Source organism: Lichenostomus cassidix, chromosome 12 (assembly GCF_008360975.1).
Source record: "Lichenostomus cassidix isolate B80296 chromosome 12, HeHo_3.0, whole genome shotgun sequence".
In the NCBI taxonomy this organism is placed as follows: domain Eukaryota; kingdom Metazoa; phylum Chordata; class Aves; order Passeriformes; family Meliphagidae; genus Lichenostomus; species Lichenostomus cassidix.
The window spans coordinates 16777561-16796584 of NC_139493.1; the positions used below are offsets into that span (position 1 = coordinate 16777561).

General features: G+C 38.0%; 2 protein-coding genes across 3 annotated transcripts in view; one reads left to right on the forward strand and one right to left on the reverse strand.

The window, feature by feature from the left end:
• CENPP (centromere protein P) overlaps positions 1 to 19024 on the reverse strand; it is a 111815-nt gene that overhangs the window by 16191 nt on the left and 76600 nt on the right. The gene's annotated exons all lie outside the window — the stretch shown is intronic.
• Positions 957 to 17275, forward strand: ECM2 (extracellular matrix protein 2). Of its 2 annotated transcripts, XM_085073017.1 has the most exons (11): positions 957 to 1066; positions 1820 to 1899; positions 5259 to 5578; positions 10086 to 10274; positions 11551 to 12039; positions 12342 to 12457; positions 13161 to 13296; positions 14076 to 14233; positions 14530 to 14669; positions 15790 to 16116; positions 16868 to 17275. In XM_085073017.1, exons 3-11 carry the CDS (start codon positions 5284 to 5286, stop codon positions 17070 to 17072), a joined length of 2055 nt encoding a protein of 684 aa, XP_084929143.1. In that variant the 5' UTR covers positions 957 to 1066; positions 1820 to 1899; positions 5259 to 5283; the 3' UTR covers positions 17073 to 17275. The 2 variants fall into 2 exon arrangements, with proteins under 2 accessions (XP_084929143.1, XP_084929144.1); XM_085073018.1 differs by lacking the exons at positions 957 to 1066; positions 15790 to 16116 and having other exon boundaries at positions 1647 to 1899.

Below are 19024 nucleotides of genomic sequence, written 5' to 3' on the forward strand. Positions count from 1 at the left end.
TTGATACCAGGCAGGCAGAGGTTGCGTTTTAACAGCTCCTACAATTTTCAAGTGTTACTGCTCATTGCAGGGCAATACCATTTTCATGAAGAGGGAGCTGTGTCTTTGCATATCCCTCAGGTTTGCCTTTACTTCCTCCTTAATAAAAGTTGAAAAGATGATAAGCAAGGGCCTCACAGACATAGAGTGAAAATCCTAAATCCTCTAAGCTGACTGAAGGATCTCTTAAGGTGTGTCTGAATCTATACATCACTAATGAAGGTGGGTTGAAAGAGTTCAGGCTGTTCAGCCTGGAGAAGAGAAAGGCTTTGGGGAGGCCTCAGAGCCCCTTCCAGTGCCTAAAGGGGCTCCAGGAGAGCTGGAGAGGGACTTTGGACAAGGGCATGGAGTGCCAGGGCAAGAGGGAATGGCATTAAGCTGAAGGAGGGCAGGTTTAGATGAGATATTAGGGAGAAATTCTTCCCTGTGAAGGTGATGAGGCCCTGGCACAGGCTGCCCAGAGAAGCTGTGGCTGCCCCTGGATCCCTGGAAGTGTCCAACGCCAGATTGAACATTGGGGCTTGGAGCAACCTGGGACAGTGGGAGGTGTCCCTGCCCAGGGTAGAGAAGTGGAACTGGGATGAGCTTTAAGGCTCCTTCCATTTGGATGTTTGCTCCATTTTTGAAGTGTGACTGTCTCTATTCCTTTCAAACAGCTCCAGATAAATTACCAAAGTTTAATATTTCTTCTTTTGTCTTTGCAGAGCAGAGCACAGTAGGATCTGAATGCCTATTTTAAGAGACAATGTGTTCTCACAGTATCTTTCCACCACACACCAGTTAACAATTATGGTTAACTCAATGGTTATACCATTCCATGACTATCTGTCTAAATATTCCTCAGAATGTGAGTTCAAGCAAACGGCGAATTTTTAATGTCAGCAGAACTCAGAGAACTCCGTCTCCCAGGTGAATTTGTCATTTTGAAGCTCAGCAGACCCACCATCCCATCACCCTCCCGGACACTCCACAGCCACGCTATCTGGGGATGCAGGAAGAGGCTCTGCTGGCACTCACAGGACTTGTGGTAATGTACCCTTTATTCCCTCCCTTCCCTCACACTCCCTTCTCCTCTCTGGATCACCAATTTCCCTGCAGCTTATGCAGAGCTGAGCTTCAGGATCATGTTTCAGGATGTAATTAGCCTTACAAAGAGAAAAAAATGAAGGGAAAGTGCTTCGCTCGTTTTATTTTCCATGCATAAGCTACAACTTGCAGTGAAATCATCGCTGTATATGGACAAAAGAAAAACTTTCCATGCTCTAACTTCAACAAAGAGGTTTCCTGCTTATAGATCACAGGCTTTGAGTGCAGGAGGGGATTAAGAAAACATGAATTGAAAAAAGAAAGTTCTAATTTTAATAAATGTTTTTATGTTAAGGCTATGTTTGCCAAAATGTATTACATCTTATTATTTTAAATAAATCTACATTAAAGTCATGCCGCCTGGAAACTAAACTTCTAAATCCATAATCCAGCACAGAATAAAGTACACATTTTTTTGTTTCTTTTGCAAACACTCCACTTCCCTGTTCCTCATGTGTCTGTAAGTACTGGAAAAGGATTTCCAGCTGTGCCTTGTCAGCCTCGGGACCGAAGGCATTGTGCTGCTCCTCATTTGCCCGAGTGAGGTTCCAGTGCTGCGAGCACCAGCAAGAGCTGATTCTCTGCACACAGAACTCAGCCCTGGGTCCCCAGGGGAAGAAGCTATTTCAGACTTAACTAAGGAATCATCTCACATGTTTCAACAATCCCTACTGTTTCTCTGTTTGTTTTAAAGATATCACTGAGATTTTGTTTCATTTGCAACGGGAGACTAAATGACAGCAAGCAGAATCTGCTGTTAGGTTAGATTACAAGGTAAAATGTTTTACATTTTAAATTACTGCTTAAAGCATGGTGTGGAATGGCTTAAACTTCATGTTAACTTTGCAAATATGTATGAAATAATGTGGGCTGTATTTAGCAATACTGAACAGAAATGCTTTTCTAGTTTGCAATACCCGTTGAGCTGCTTTTTGTTCTGTCGGAATGTTTGCCACGCACATCCAACTTAAACTAACGGAAAGTGCAACTGGTCTGCCTGCTGTGGATAAATGTAACTAATTTCTATGTGATGCATTTAACAAAGAGTAAGTGAAAAATCTTGGTAAAGCACTTTAACCCCTGTATGTCAATGAAAAATAATGCTAACGTCTTAGAAATGTGTTTGAATTTAGTCTGAATGCATAAAGATCGATTATTTAATAAATTCTGGTACTCTGGTATTCCTAAAGGGGGTCTCCTTCAAAAATTAACTATTTCCATTAACATAAACAGCAAACTGACAGATACTGAGCTTACTGAAGATAAACATTTTGAAAGCTACAAATTACTGAACACATTACATGGTAAAAGTAAAGGTAATAAAGATGCTTTCTCATACTGTGCCTGACTTAAATATTATGGTAAAATGAAAGAAAGGTGTAGCAATGCAGCCCTGTCGAGAGTATCTGGCGACACAGTTAATAACTTCATTATATTGGCTATGTATAATTACTATGCAATAATTTATTTTAGAAGTCATAAATTGAAAAGGCTGAATTTTCCCCCAATTAAAAGTTGGCTGGCCCTGTAGAAAATACAGCCTCCTGAGAGAGAATCTGAGGATCCCAGTGTGGGCAGGAGAGGCCCAAAGCACCCAAGGCCTTTCACAGTTTGGACCTTAAAATGTGAGGCAGCACTTGTTAAATAAGCCAGGGAAAGGAACTCACAGCACAGTGTTTTGCATGCATAGAACACCATTTGGTTGAAAGTAGCAATATTAAGCTTTCAGTACTGAAGAGTTAAACTGATATCAAAACATTGCATATAAACTCACATATGTGAACAGGATTAGTTTATAAAGACATTGTTTGGGGGTGTGGTGTGTTTTCTATTGTTTTGGTTTTGTTGTTGGCTTTTAAAAAAAATTTTATTTATAAAGTATTTTATGAAACCAAGTTTCACTTTAAAATAATTTCATTCACTACAGAATTTTACTCTTTAAAACATCTTTTGTACTGTTAATGTTATATAATTCACCCTATATTAGTCCTGACTTTTAAAAATAGAGGGAGAATGGAAAACTATTTCATTGATGCCATTATGTGCCTCTGGTCACAGGAAGAAATGGTTAAATGTTAAAAAACCCCCAAGTGTAATGTAGCAGCATTGTAACTGCACAGCCATGGTGTTATTATAGAGTATCCCAGAAAAATGGGACCATAATTAAGATGTCAGAAACTTGACAGAATGAACACACATGTTCAAGCCTTTCCTTTGTACATCCAGTTTGCCCCGAGGGCTCTTGGTGTGTTTCAGTCCAGCTTGTGGAACAGAAGTTTCCTGTGTAATTTTAAAAGCAGTAATTACCACGCAAGTCAGAAACCAAAGGCATTGGGTCATTTGTCCCGAGGCACTCAGCAATGAGCACTTTCTGAGCAAGAAAGGCATTTTCAATGCAGAGGACAAGCTTCTGCATCTATCTGATAAATTAACTAACAGTAATTTCTGTACATAAAAGGCTATAGAGTCCATATAGCATTTTGGAATAACTGATTTCTGCGGGTCAGAAAGTAGATAACTAAAGTTTGGATTTATTTCAGAATGTGCCATTCCAGGAGATGCTGTGAGGATTTGTGTGAGACACTTGCATCTTAAATTCCCTTTATATGGAAATAAAAACATTAACTTCAAATTCTGCAAATTAATATCTAAATTTGCTAAATTTAAAATAGTTGAATACAGAAACTACAGCATTAAAAAGAAGTAAAATGCATTCTCTTGAGGTTCTTTACTACAACTTCCCATTTTAAAACACAAGAATAAAAACCATGAAAATTATGATGTGGAAAGCATGCTATCAATCATGTGCCCTATGCTAAAGAACAGTTAGGCAATTGTACCAATAACTTGACCTGTTCTATAAATCAGAAAATACCAAGATGAACAGGCTTTTAAACAAAATCTAATTCAGGCAAAAACACAGCTCAAGTTCCTGAAATAATACTGTCCAATATTTATAAAACGTAATTATAATAATATTAACTCCAAAGTGAAAGATGGCATATAAAGCCAGGCTGATGAACATTAAGAAAAAGCATTTTCTAATCCTCTCAGAACTTCCTTAGAGAAAAAACCATGCACATGCTCTAAGCCTTGTCTTGGCCACACAGCCCAAGTGCTCCAAGTCTCAAGTCCTTCACTAATTCTCACCCTCCCAAGAACACAAATGTCTCCTGTCTCTGCTGTCTCAGTTAAATAGGCCATGGGAAAAGAGCATTTCCTTTTTGAAAGAATTATGCAACAGAGCTCTGACAAATCATTAATAACCCTGGACATTCAGGGCCTTATTTCCACACTGGTACAGATTATCCTCTGCTGGATATGCTTCCTATGCACACTCTTGAATCCTGACTGCTGTGTTTTGGAATGCCACCTATTGGTGACAATAAATGTAATTTTTCTGTCACACGCATAAGGAAGCTCAAGATAGACAATTATTTTGAATTTCTTAATTAGTAAATGCAGAACACAACCCATTATAGATTGACCTTTTTAGATCCTACACTTAATAAAAAGGTTCACTGAAAAAGCAGATGTGGGATGGCACAAACAGCATAAACTTCCCACAGGTGTCCTCTGCAGAACCAAGCAGACCCTGTTAGAGAAGAGGATGGCCAGAAATGGAAGGAAAAACAACATCTCTTCATTTACAGTGAAAAAATGCCTCACACAGAAATACCAACCCAAAAGCACCTGGGGCAGCACACCACAGATGAATTGGGCATTTTTCTATTACCTTGCCATTCCCACGTTCAGAAGTTACAACACTCTGGAAGAAATACTAGCAATAAAATAACCCCAAAAAACAAAAAGGAAGGCACACCTTACAGAAGTCCCTTGCTGGAAGCAGCAACAATTACTGAACTGCCAATGCCTGCTGGCTCTGCAAATCTAAACCACTCTTCAAATGCAGTCCCAAATACAAACCAGCACCTGTTTGAATGTGACTGTTGAGAATCACTAAAATCAAATGGGTCCCTTTAGCTCTCAGAAGGTAATTTCTTTCCAAGGGGAAGCTTGGTTATATTAACCTACCATGCGTGGGTTCACCTGCCTTGAAAAGTGCTCTGTGTGACTGATGTAGCCCTAAAAGCTCTCCAGGTACCTAATTTCCCTCTTTTTTCCCTTTCCAGGGTACTCTGCAGGACACGCAGCACCATGCAGGCACCATCACTAGTCTGTTATTTCCTGCTTGTCTCGCTGTGCACTGATTTTTGCCCAGCTGAGGCCGGCGCTCCCGGCAGGAGGCAGAGGAGGAGGATGCAGCACAGAGGGCTGGCAAGGAGCCCCTGGGCAGGGCACAGGTCCCCTAGGACCCCCGGGATGGAGCTCTCAGCTCCCGGTGCCACAGGGCTCAGCATTCCCCTCATCAACATCGACGACAGCGTGGTTGGGGTCTTTGACTCCCTTGTGGGGCTGGGGGAACACGAGAGCACATACAGTGTCTTACCAGGTGAGAACAAAGCCCCTCTGCCCCTTGCAGGGGGCTCACTTTTCATTTCAAGCATATAAACTCATTTAGGCTTTCTTCTAGCTCTACTTCCCACACATACCTGCAGCCTTCCACGGTAACTTTGTGGTTATCATATAAGGCTTTTAAATTGAATCCTCCTTTGCAGGTAACAGCAATATTTCCTGCAATTTTTCTGCGTTATTATTATCATCTGAACTAACAAGAAATTTGTTGGGATACTTTCATAACTGCAAATGTGGAACAAGTTTGAAGGCAATTTTTCAGCATTTATTGCTCAATGTATCTCCTACGCCAATTAACATTTCACTGAGGCACCAATGCCAGTAGTAATTAAAATGGATTTGAGTTCTTTTCGTTTTATTTTACAGCCTGTATTTTTGAAAAGCAGTATTCAAACTATGTCTACATGCAAACTTTCAGGAATAATTCTTGATTTCGTAAATAACTTACTAACACATGGTAGTAGTTACACTATAAAAGTTACACTATAAACAAGACCCTTTGACAGAAAACTGAATTAAGAGCGAAAAACCCCCACTCACTGAACGCAAGATCACTCTTACGCTTCATCTATATTGAGAACTCAGATTTAACAGGAGTTCAATAGTATGATTTATATAAAACTTGCTTTTTTTCTGATCTAGAGGTTTTCACATTGCTGTACTAATATGTATTTTATGGTTTATGAAGGAGAGATAGGATAGAGGAATTGATGTCTTAAGAAACAAACAAGCAAAAAACCCATAATTTCATTGATCTTGACTGAAACCTGTCTGGGTGATTGCTCTGGGCCTTTCTAAATCTCCTCCAAGAATACAAGACCAGACAGGGTCTGAGTACTGATAGTTGTCAGCGTGTCTTTGGTCCTTAGTGCAGTAAAGGAAGGGAGAACTCCTGCTCTAGGATGCTCCTGATTTTATGTCTGGCACCACAAATGGGAAATTATGACCCACAAGAGTCTAAAAATCAGTGATCCATTCAAAAAATAATTATTTCTGAATACCACTATCAATACTTTTCAATTTGAAACCACAGTCACTAACCAACTGAAAATTATTAAATGTGGTAATGTTTCAATTGTTTTCATAGAAAGAGGTTTGAAGGTTGAAGAAAAGACAATGGGATGCTGTGAGGAAGCAATAAAAGGTTGTGTCCACTCTATAGCTAATAAAGATATAAACATTTCTGTTCCAGCACTAAGAGATCACACACTAATAAAATCTTCATATGCAATGTGATGAATTCTATGGGGAAAAAAAAAAAAGAATGCCCTGATTACAACTATTCTACACGAAATGATAATAATCTATTTTTATAAGCAAAAACGGAAGACTTTCAGTGTGTCACACAAGAGATATGAACACTGGGTTAAGAGGTCTGAAATAGCCAAACATAATTTAGCCACATTTTCTCCACAATTACTCTTTGTTTTTTTTCAGAAAGGCTGAACCACTTCAAATCAAATATTGTAAAGTGAGTAGCTTGAAGAGGAAAGCAAGCAAAACTCTAGGCTATGGCGTTTCCAGTGTTTATTACAATATTATACATATTACTAACGTCAAACCTTTAATTTAAAAATATTTTTAAAATTAAACAGAGGAAAATACCACGTAAGTAGCATGCACTTCATGTAAGATATTCCAGAGTTTCTGTCAGGACCATCAGTCATGCTGAAATAATGCACAGCTCTTCCCCCTCCCCGCCCTGCTTGTTTCTTTCTATCTGGACTTGCATCCAAAAGCTGAGCTAAAACCACTGAACTCATTTTATTTGGAACTGCATGCTGAATTTACACCATATTTCCGAAGGTTAAAAGTCCTATGCTCATCTGCCAAAGACTGGAACCGCAAGGTATTTTTTTAGTCTAGCTTTTAAAGTTCAAAATTTTTTCAAGTTAATGTCAGATTTGGAAAAAACAGAGCCTATTAAATAATAGAACACTATTATTAATCATGCTTCAGAATAGAAGAAAATACAATCCAAACATTAATTTCCATTCTCTTAGCTACTTGTTTTGCTGTTAGTAGACTAAAAAAAACCCACCCCAATTTACAGATATTTGCAGGATGAAAATGAACAGTTAAATGGAAGTTTAACAGTAACCAGACATATCTCCTTCCTCCAGATAAGAATCATGGGAATATTTAAATTAAATCAAACAGTTGGCCACAACATAAGATAATTGGCAGTTGTCTGTGCATTAGGTAGAGCAGAGTAGGATGTTCCCTGTGGTACCATTTCTAATCTCTCTTGCCCCCCACTTCTCCCTGCCTGTACCACCAAGCTGAAGTGACTCAGGGCTCAGGAACTTGAAGGAGCACCTCAGCACAGCCTTTGTTGTGTCCCACTGGGATTCTGAGAATCCCAGCAGTGCCAAAGAGCAGCTCTGCAATGCACCAAAAGGGTAACCCTTCGAGCACATACTGATCCTGCCTTTTATGCAACTCTCATGCACACAGAAAAAAAGGATAATTTGTTAAAAAAGCCTGCAGAGGCCAAGCCTGATAACTCATATCTTTATGCTTATTCGGACAAGATTTGCACCAACTTCAGCTACAGTATAGTAGCTAAAACAAAAGAAAGAATTTTAGGAAGCACAGAAGAATTTCCTTCTCAGGCCAGATTATGCTCCTCTGGAACAGCTGATGTTTTATTGTTTAACATGAGAAAGTGCTGGATTCTTTTGGTGTTTCTTTTGGAGATTATTTAAAAGAAATATTGTAGCCTATTGGCAAGCACATAAACCCCAAAGTGAGGATCCAGCAAGCAGCTGGACTGCAGATACCTGGGTAGAATGACAAGGGACTCAAAGCCAACTAACACTTGGCCTGGGCTAATTCCTCTCCTCCTCCAGTTGACACGGTTGGTGTTGCTTAGAGCACAATTTTATGCAAATGAAATTATGCAGAGATGTCCCAGACCTTTCAAAAAACAAGATGCAGCTACTCAAAACAGTAATTTCTTGCCTTTTCTATCCTAAGAGCAATTTAAATCAAAGAATTTTAAAAAATATACGGAATATAGAGGATCATCCAAACGGGATGATTCTGATAATTTTTGTTGTAGAAAACAGATTGATATGCAATGGTCTTTAAGTAGAAGGACAAAAGAAGAACCTTTGTTATGAAGCTATGGTAGTCTTACTATTTTGAAAGACTTTGCAAAATGCCTCATTTTGAGACAAATATTAATTCCAGAAGCATTTCAAATCAAATATTTGCAATAGTCTTACAAGGTTATTTAAAGGCTATCCTGAATATTCTTACTAAAGAGGCATGGAGCAGGGTGGAGTATGGGAAAACAAACCCTGCAAATGACCCCTCTAAAAGACCTTTTGTGTACTACAAATGAAAGTCTTTTGGCATGCAAATTCAGGTGTGAGAAGATTTTTCCGCTCTATTAACCTTCATCTGAAGGTGGAAGTCAAACTCAATGGGAAAAGAGGAAAAAACAAAGTAACTTAGAAATGGGTTTTCACCTTGAAACACTTCAGCAATGAATTCTTAAGTTGAGTAGAAAGAGGAAAAGGAAGGTGTGGAAGGAGTTCAGATAGTCAACAAGATTTTGGAGGTACACTCAAAAATAGGAATATTTGCATGGGATGAAGAATCTCAACCTTGGCTTTCCTTCTCACAAAACAGGAAAAAAACCCCAAAAACCAAACAAAAAAACCCAACCAACCAACCAACACCCCCCAGAAAACCCAGAAAAAAGCATCATGCTAATATGCAATGTTTACACTGGAGTTTGGGTGAGAACTGCCCAGGGAAACTTCTGCTGAGGAAAACTCCAGCACTGGAAGGAAGGGGAGACTTGGATTAGTTTCCTTCCCATGTCTCTGTGCTCTCCAAATCACTTGCCTACTGAATAGTTGACTACAGCTTAAAAAATTACATTTCTTTTTGAAAATTTCAACTGGTACCCTGGGGAGATCTCAATCTTTTGCAGATACGTGTCCAGAAGCTTGAGAGACAGAGTGTTTATTAGCACAAGTTGTTCTAGATTGCTTCTTTTCTAGCAAAGAGGTTTTTTTCTTCAGATAAAACAAGTTACAGGGAAGTGGAGATTTTTGCCATCTCATCAGTCATCCGAGAACGTACTTTACTTCCACCAAGCCTATGAGCAGTCACTATAAACTGAATATTGTTCCTCCTCCCTATGGAACCCTCCCAGTTCCATAGGGCCTTAATAAAAATTTCTCATTTAATGTGTAAGATATTAGAAAAGATCTCTAGTGCACAAAAGAGGAATAGAAGAAGGTCTGGAAAAATATTCAGGTTTTGCATGACTGGAGATTACTAATAAGCTGAAGAAAATACAGTTATGAAAAGTAAGGAATAATACAATCCTTAGAATAGGGTGTATTTTACATATTTTCAAAATGAGATCAAAATAGCAGTGCTTCTTTCCAAAGTTTTAAATGAACACTGTTGGTTTTCTTTGAGTTTCAGCTGTTTAACTCCAATTTCCTATTTTCTGTTCCTAGGAAAGAAGGGGCAGTGCACAGCTAACGGGATGATCATGTTTGATAAAGCCGTGTGGTCTCCCAAGCCCTGCGTCACCTGTCTCTGCTCCAAGGGAGAGGTGATCTGTGACACAGCCATGTGCCACCCTCTGAAATGTCCCCACACCATCATTCCTGCAGGAGAATGCTGCCCAGTGTGTTCTGAGACCGGTATGGGACACCACAGATTTACTGGTTTGAAACTGCCTCGTTTAAAGCCTAACAAACACTGCATTTAATGTTCCCAAGAGCTGCAAGGTACAATTATCCTGAATTCCAAGATAAAAGCAGCTCTTCAGAGCTTCTACTCAAGTTGACCTCAGTTTCTCAGAGTACTTCGTTAGATAAGTTTGATATAACATTTAAAGTAAAGATTATGCTAAGCATGCAATAGTAACGGCAATTATATTTTCTTTTGTTATTTTCCCCTTTCTGCTTCCCTCCTACCTCTACAAAATTTAGTAAATGTGTGAAGAAATAACATCTATTTATATTTTCTATCTCACTTCCATTTACAAAGGATCAGTCAATAACTACTGGCCATTATAAATGTATTAGACATACAGAGTGCAAAAACATGCAGCTATTTGATGTAAATCAGGAAAGTCAACTCATAAGAGAAGCAACAGAACTACAATCTTGCTTTTGCACAATAATAATCATCATATAATAAAATCATTACCTTTAAAAACAAAAGGAACGGAGGAGATAAATATGAGATGTGATTTCCTTTGTTTCCTTCCCACACTCCCAGTCTCTTATACCTGCTAAGTACTGAACTCAATCTCCTCTTACTGTAAAAAATATTTTTCCTTGTGTGTATTGAATGTGACACTCTGAGATGAGACATCATAGGAATTAGCTGTAGAATTGTAAAAGTCATGTTGACTGAAACGTTTAAAACGCCTTTTATTACAATTGTCCTATTATGGAAGTAGAAACTGCATTTTGGTAATGGAGTTAATGCATTTCCCTGGTGAGATCTCCACCTGCAGACAACTCCTCCCCTGACAGTCCCTTCTGGAGGAGAACAAGTCTTGACCTTTGTGAATTTTTTCCAAATTACCTCCCACTCCCAGACACATTCTTTTTCCTCTTTAGACACTTCCATCAACACAAAAACCATAATTAATAAGTCAAAAAGGAAGATAATGAAAGCTATATTAATTTTTCCACCTTTTTTCTGGAGTTGTCATGAATCATAGCTCTGTACAAACTGCTCTGTACGGATGGCTCAACCATTTCTCAGTAAAGTATGTCCCTTTTGTCAAGCACTAATCTAAGACCATATTTGTATTCCTTCAAACCATATTCCAGGAGGAATATTATTCTATAGCCATAATATTTTTAATATGTGTGGGAAACAGTGCTTGCTAATGTTTTAGTTTCTTATCAGACTCTTTTGTGTTGTTTTGTTTTGGATTTTTTTCTCACTGCCTCTGCTTAGCCTCCCCTTTGGACTCCAGTATAATTTCACTGGATGACATCAGTGAGTTGTCTGGCGATTCCCCAGAACCCAAGGACCTCGACAACACCAACGTTCTGCCATCAGTACGAACTCAAATGGAAAAGGATGAGCAGCTTCAAACAGAAGTGATAGAGATTAGAGACAAAGAGGGTCACAAAAGAGGGGGAAAGAAAAGAAAAAGGAAAGGCAAAAAGAATCGCCAGAGGCACAAAGGACATCGGAGAGAGAAGCTGCCTGCCCCGAGAACAGGAGCTGCAGAAAGAGATGTGCAGTATGAAAGTGATGAAGATGATGATGACGATGCTTTCAGAATTCCATCTCATTTCCCAATTCCTGTTCCACCCATAGAAGCTCCTCCTTTGCCATCGGGATGTTCCACCTCAGACACCACAGTAAGCTGCATTAATGCCAAACTTACCCAAATACCACCCATCTCAGATCCAGACCTAACAAGTTTAGACCTTTCAGGTAATTCATGGATCTCCTTTGCATGACTTTGGTGATATTATCCACCCTCAAATGCAGTCAGCAGCACTGTTAATGCTTTGTCATTCCTTATCATACAAATGTATTTGAATCAATTTTACAGCTAAGCCTCTAAAACAATAAATTAAAAACATTAGATTTGCACAATAAGGTGAATATAACTACATGCAATTATTGTCCACGATGCAACTATTCTTGTGACATATTTTCTATGTGCAATATTACACACCTCAGGTGCGGACTGGATTTCATAACTCAAACTTTTTTCTTTGCTTCTGTCCTAGGAAATAGCATCGCTGCTATCTCAGATGAAGCATTCAATGGGATACCTAACTTGGAATGGATTGATCTGAGTAAAAATAACATTACCTCTCCTGGCATAGGTCCCAAAGCATTCAAAGTAAGAAAGCCTAACTCTTCTGCTACCCTCTCAATACTTACTGCTTAAAGGAATATTTTTGCTTTTCAATTTATGGATCTAAACCATTTTGCACCTTGTATAAGTAATCATTGTATAATTACAGTACAGGCAAACCTGGCTACATCAAGAAATCTCTCACCATAATCAAGAATTAAAATTAAGACCTGATAATTTTTCATATCAATTTTTAAGCTGCTAAGCAGAAAAATCCTCAGTTCCTGAAACAGTTGCTGTCCTTCTGCCTGAGTAAATTTGCTGACCTACAGAAAATCATCAATTGGCTCACCAATGAAGAAGATAAGCACAATTTCTAACTGTATGTACTTTGAACCCCTAAACACTGCATAATGTAGTGAGGCAGAACCTCCATGACTCTCAGAGAGCAGCAGGAATACAAACAGTGATCCTGGGGAGCTGCAGCAGGGCTTTGTGGAAGCTCTTCCAGTTACACATGACATTAACTGGGACTTTTGTTAATATTTAGCAGAAATAAACCAATTATTCAGACTGATAGGAAAAAAACATTACTACTTATTCAGAACACTGGATACTACTGCACTGCTGCTGAAAAACCTCAAAAAGAGTGTGTTTAAGAAAATCTTAACTATGATTACACTGTATGCTTAACTGCATATTTTGCACCTTGATAATCTAAGTTCTCTTCTTCGTCCCTATGATCAAGATCCTGAAAAAGCTGAAACGTTTGTATTTGGATGGAAATATGCTGGTACACATTCCCTCTGAATTGCCACCAACTTTGGAAGAAATAAAAATAAATGACAACCAGCTTCATGCCATTGATGAAGATGGCTTAAAAGGTATTTTAAAAACTAATGTCAATAATATGAAAAATTTAAAATAAATTTGAAAAGCAGAATGTTCAACCAAATGCTCCTGGTTTGATGTAGTCAGAAAAATAATTGATACCTTTAAATGCCCTGTTTTCAAATGGCAACAAAAGCTGAAAGATTTGCATGACAAAGTATCTGAAAATTACATTTTCCCTTCTTATGCAATTGCTCCTCTCCCAAAGCAGTTTATATTTAAGGTTAAGAGGTGTATTTGAAGCATGTTGAAGACACCTACTATCCTGACCTGTCATCTGATAGCTTTATGTGTGGTGAAACTATATTATTTTTCCATTGCATGGAAGTGAACAGAATTTGATGTGCATGAAAAATAAGGGAGAATATAACTGGAGTCAACCATGATCATTTTAAGACAAGTTAAACACAGGATGAAAGAAAAAAACAAAAGAAACAAGAAAGTGTATCATCCATGTCAGAATTGGATGGACTTGTTTTTTATCCCTTTCCTCTCCTGCCAAAAGGGTCCAATCTAAACTGGATCAGCTGCTGCCCTTTCCATTTGGACAGGGGAAGGAAACTGTAAATAAAGCTGTGGTCAATCTCTAAAGCTCTACAAACTTATAAACAATATAATTCCATGATTATGAGATAATAAAATCAGTTCGCTTTATTTTTTTCATTGCTGTGAACTGCTCTGGGTAGTATTTAAGATTGTTAAATTATGAACATGTATTTCAACATGACATAAGATGGCATTAATTAACTGAAGTGAAACTTTTTTCCCCTAGATTTAAAGAACTTGGTCACCCTGGAATTAGAAGGAAATAAACTTAGTGAAGCGAATGTCAGTCCTTTGGCCTTTTATCCTTTGAAAAGTCTTTCTTATTTGCGACTGGGAAGAAATAAATTTAGAATTATCCCACAAGGTCTTCCTGCCACTCTTGAGGTAAAAAGAAAACAAAATAACCAAAACAGAAACCACCACCACAAAACACCCTAAAAGATACAATTCCTTCTATTTCACCTTTCAAAGCAATCTCTATTCTCACAAATGAGAAAACAAAACAATTGCTTTGAAAAATGGTGTTTCTGAAGGTCCCACTCCAGCTACAAACTGCCTCTGGCTCAGATTCAGAATTAACCAGATAATACAGAGGACAGGTAATTGCTCCATTTTGAATTTGCAATGGGGAAACCCATCCATTCTGATCTCACACATTTTCTTCCCAAATGCACTTACAGGAGTTATATCTTGAAAATAATCAAATTGAAGAAGTCTCAGAAATTTGCTTTAACCATACGAGAAATATCAACATCATTGGGCTAAAGCATAACAAATTAGAAGAGCACAGGATAGCACCTTTGGCTTGGATAAACCAAGAGTAAGTACAAGACTTTTAAAATACATTTATTTTATTTTTCTCTGTTATTAGTGAGTCAGATAATGAAATATTTGCACTTCATTACTTTTAACTTAAGAGTTGTAATTATAATTTGATTTGTTTTCCTCTGTCAATTTTTCTTAATTTCCTTTGCCTGATTGTATAATCTAGAAAATACTCAGTCAGCTGTCAAATAGAAAGACCCTTTACCTCAAATCTGTACCATATTAACATAGAAGTCAATATTTTTTCTGACCACCCATTCAAAAATGAACATTAATTATAAACAATACTACATACAATAACATGGTAATTTAGTATTGATACATAATATCTCCCAGGTAATTTAAGAATAATTTAATACTATCCTGGCCCTATTTATCTTTGGATTAAAATTTATTAAAATAACTAAGATGAATTATTAAAATAAATAAGATGAAGGGAAGGCTGTGCAGCTGCATTGTGTAAGAGCAGAATATAACCAGAGCAAGCAATGAGAATGTAAGGAGCAAAAGATGACAATGCTTTTGATTTTCCTGCTACAAATTTGCCAAGCTGAGCAGTGTACCTGGCCATCACTGGCAGCTGCAACTCTATCCCTCGATTCCCAAATTTGTAAATTCCTTGATCTGAAAATAACCACAGTCTAACTACTGACAGCATCTCTCATCCCTGGAAGCGAAGCACATGGGAATGATTAATTCACACAACAATTCCATTTTAAATGGGCTTTAGAACAAAGCTTAAAACTCCCTGTTAATGGGATAATGACTGAACTCCCAAGGTTATTTCAGTTCTTCAGTGTAATTCATTATTGCAGCTGTCACAAATTAGTCCCTTGGGATTCCCCTGTTTAGCTCTCCCCTCCCATTACTGAACATCTCTTCCCATCAACAAAATCGTTGTGCTTGAATGGTAATTCATTACTTCAGTTCTTTCTATTCCCAGAGTAATTATGCATGAGCATGTTCCATAAAATGCATTCTGCTCCACTAACAGAAACAAATTTCCCTTGGAAATGTCATTCCCTTGTAGCAGAGCCTTGTACAGAACATGGCATTGCCAGGGCAGGAGCTCAGAGGGGTTTCAGACTTTTTTTTTCTTTTCTCCTTTAATGCAGGAACTTGGAGTCAATCGATCTCTCTTACAATAAGTTATATCATGTCCCCTCCTACCTGCCAAAATCTTTACTCCATCTGGTACTTATAGGAAATCAGATTGAAAGGATTCCAGGCTATGTGTTTGGTCACATGAGACCAGGGCTGGAGTATCTCTACCTGTCCTTTAACAAACTCACTGACGATGGCATCGACCCTGTGTCATTTTTTGGAGCTTACCACTCCCTGAGGGAGCTCTTTCTCGATCACAATGAATTAAAGGCTGTACCCTTTGGGATTGATGAAATGAGAAAACTACGTTTTCTAAGACTGAACAATAATAAAATAAGGTAATTTCCAAGCTCTTTGTTACATTAATGATATAAAAATAAGTGTCATAAGACATGCTTTGGTTTAGCAAGTCATTACTTTCTAGTAAATATTCTTTCAAAAAATTCTGAAGAAGCTGAATCCTGAGTTTTCTTCTGCAGCATTTCTTAATAGGATAAAAGTGAGATTTCACCCTCCCTTACAGTTACTGAAAATGCTCACAGAGATGGGGTGCACCAGTTCTCTCCAAGAAATTCACCTGTGACAGTGCTTGGGCCACATTCCCTGGGGCAGCTACAGTCTGACTGGCACAGCCATCACCAGCTTTCTCTACTCTCAAAACATTAGATTGGGCTCAAAACAGAGCCCAAAGTGATAACAAAGTCATGGGAAGAGTCAGCATCTGGAGTCACCTGGTGAGACGTTTCAGCCAGCCCCAGCTGTGGAGCCAGGGTGGGGTGCAATCCAGGCCTTCTGTGCTGTTTGCAAAGCAAAGGAAGGACAAAGAGAGGATCTTCCCTGTGTCAGACAAAGTTTTCATTCAGCAACACATGGCAACACTTTCCTCAGGAAAAATAAGCGTATGACATAAATGAGAAAGCAATGCAAGGAGAGGATGTTAAAGTCCTCAATAAATATGTAATTGAGAAAACTCAATGTCCTGATAAAATGAACATTTTCAGATATCTAAATAGACAGCAACTCTAAAACAAATGATGAAGTTAAGAGTTATCTTGAATAATTATAACATAATTCCTCCTCTTGTCACAGGACTGTGCCCCCTGAACGCATCTGCAGGGCTCAGAGCAACCATGAGGATGAGCATGAGCACAGTGAGGAGGAGAATGAAGATTCCCATTTGGAACATGTTCACCTGGAAAACAACTACATCAACACAAGACAGCTCTCCCCACATTCCTTTCCATGCATAAGATCCTATTGCAGTGTTGTTCTTAAACCACAGAAGACCAAATAAAGCCCCAAATTATCATTGCATCCCCCATCTCTCAAAATGCAGCTTTATTTATTCTCTGCTACTCACTGGTCTGCTTATTTCTGATATAAACCCTTCCTACTACTATAAATATGATACTGTATATTATATACTGAAGTAAGGTACCAGTGTATTTCTTCATATCGTTTCATTATGAAAACATTAAATGTAAAAATTGAAGCTTATGATTGTCACCAATTTTTATTTCTATTAACACTATTCCACTTAACAGATCAAACTGTGCCCCCAGGTATGCCCTCTACAAAAGCAGATTTTAGGATGTAAGAATACAACTAAACCCTCAGCTTGGTCCTGACTTATTTGATTAATTGAATTTAAAACTTTTTAAACGGTACCACCAGCTGTAAAAATTGTACATAAAAGCTAAAAGCTCTTGAGCTGTGAACATTATAGCAATGCAGGAATTAAATTTCTTAAAACACACACTGTATTTTAAAATTTCAGTTGGTAGTGAACTTACAAGAAAAATGTTAAACTGTTTATTTTTGATGACACTAAAAACTTCCTGTATTCAAACACAGATTCTGATGAGTTTGAGGAATGAGCAATGAGGAATTTCTATCTGGATGCCTTTTTTTTTAAAGTGTGTTTTAGTTTTTAAAAATTATTTTTAAACTCACAGTAACAGGTTCTATTCATTTGTATCATAGTTTGTGAGATTTTTATACTCTACAGGATCTGTAGTCTTACAATAAATTAAAGCAAAACACCATATATCATTGCAAGTATTTTCATTCAAATAGAATTCTTCTCTTATCAAACATTCAGACTCATAAGACCCACGAGAAATTCTCCACTGGATTTGAAGGGGATAACACCACTAAAACACACATGAATACAGACTTACTGTGACTACTAACATATTTTTTCTCCAAGATGTGCTTTTTCACCATTAAGATATCATAAAAGTAAATTTTATGCAAGTAATTTGTCTAAGATTATTCCTTTGGGGATTCAATACAATGAGTATCAAGCTTGCCTGACGTTACTCTGTTTAAGTTGTTCCTATGAGAAGCCCTCAGTAATGGAAAATGACCTAAAGTTAAGTGCCAATGTAATGCCCCAGTAGTGACAGAGACTGAAGGAAAAATGTTTTGGAATTGGAACACAACAGGAGCAGATGCAGAAGACCAAGGAGGAGAAAGAAGCCAAGGAATGAAGGGGATGCAACAACCTGGTGCTTATTCAGAAATACATGGGCAATTAAACCTGCACAACATTTCCAAATGTCAGATGGAGACAGCTTAAATCCACTCTTCAAATATCAACTGCTTTGGAAGTGGAATGAGTTTTCTTGTAAAAACTCTCATCACTTTTAAGCAGTGAGCTTGAAAGGATTTTATAAACAGAGTAAATGGGATTGTCACCATTTTACAGCTTGTGACTCTAAGACATAGTGAAGTGACCTGAGCATTCTTGGTCAAAAAAGCCATGAGAACAAGTTCAGAATCTTTGGCCACCAGGTAAAAATATGCAAGGATCGCTCAACACAAACCCACTATAGTTAGTTTATTCTCTAAAATATATTTGAGCAAATAATGAATTATTGCAGGCTTACGCTGGAAATGAATACACTTCAAGAAGGCCATTGGATTGAGAATGGAATAGTAGCTCTGCTGAAGTGTTTTCAGACTCTGAAGTCTTATGAAATAGTATATCTAAATATAAATACTGGGAGACCCTTCATGGCAAGTCCCTGATGAGAACTGCTTTGAGGGAGATCCTGTTAAGCCAATCCAGGAACACTTCTGCCAGGTAATTGGATTTGGGAGGTGCATAGCAGCATTCTCATTTCTCCTGTTCTCCAAACAGATGGAGCTGACTTGTATTCACAGATAAATTCAAGAGAGAATCAGCTGCAAGTTGTTAAGACTGCAGAGATGTACCATCAGAATTTTGTAAACATTTCAGAG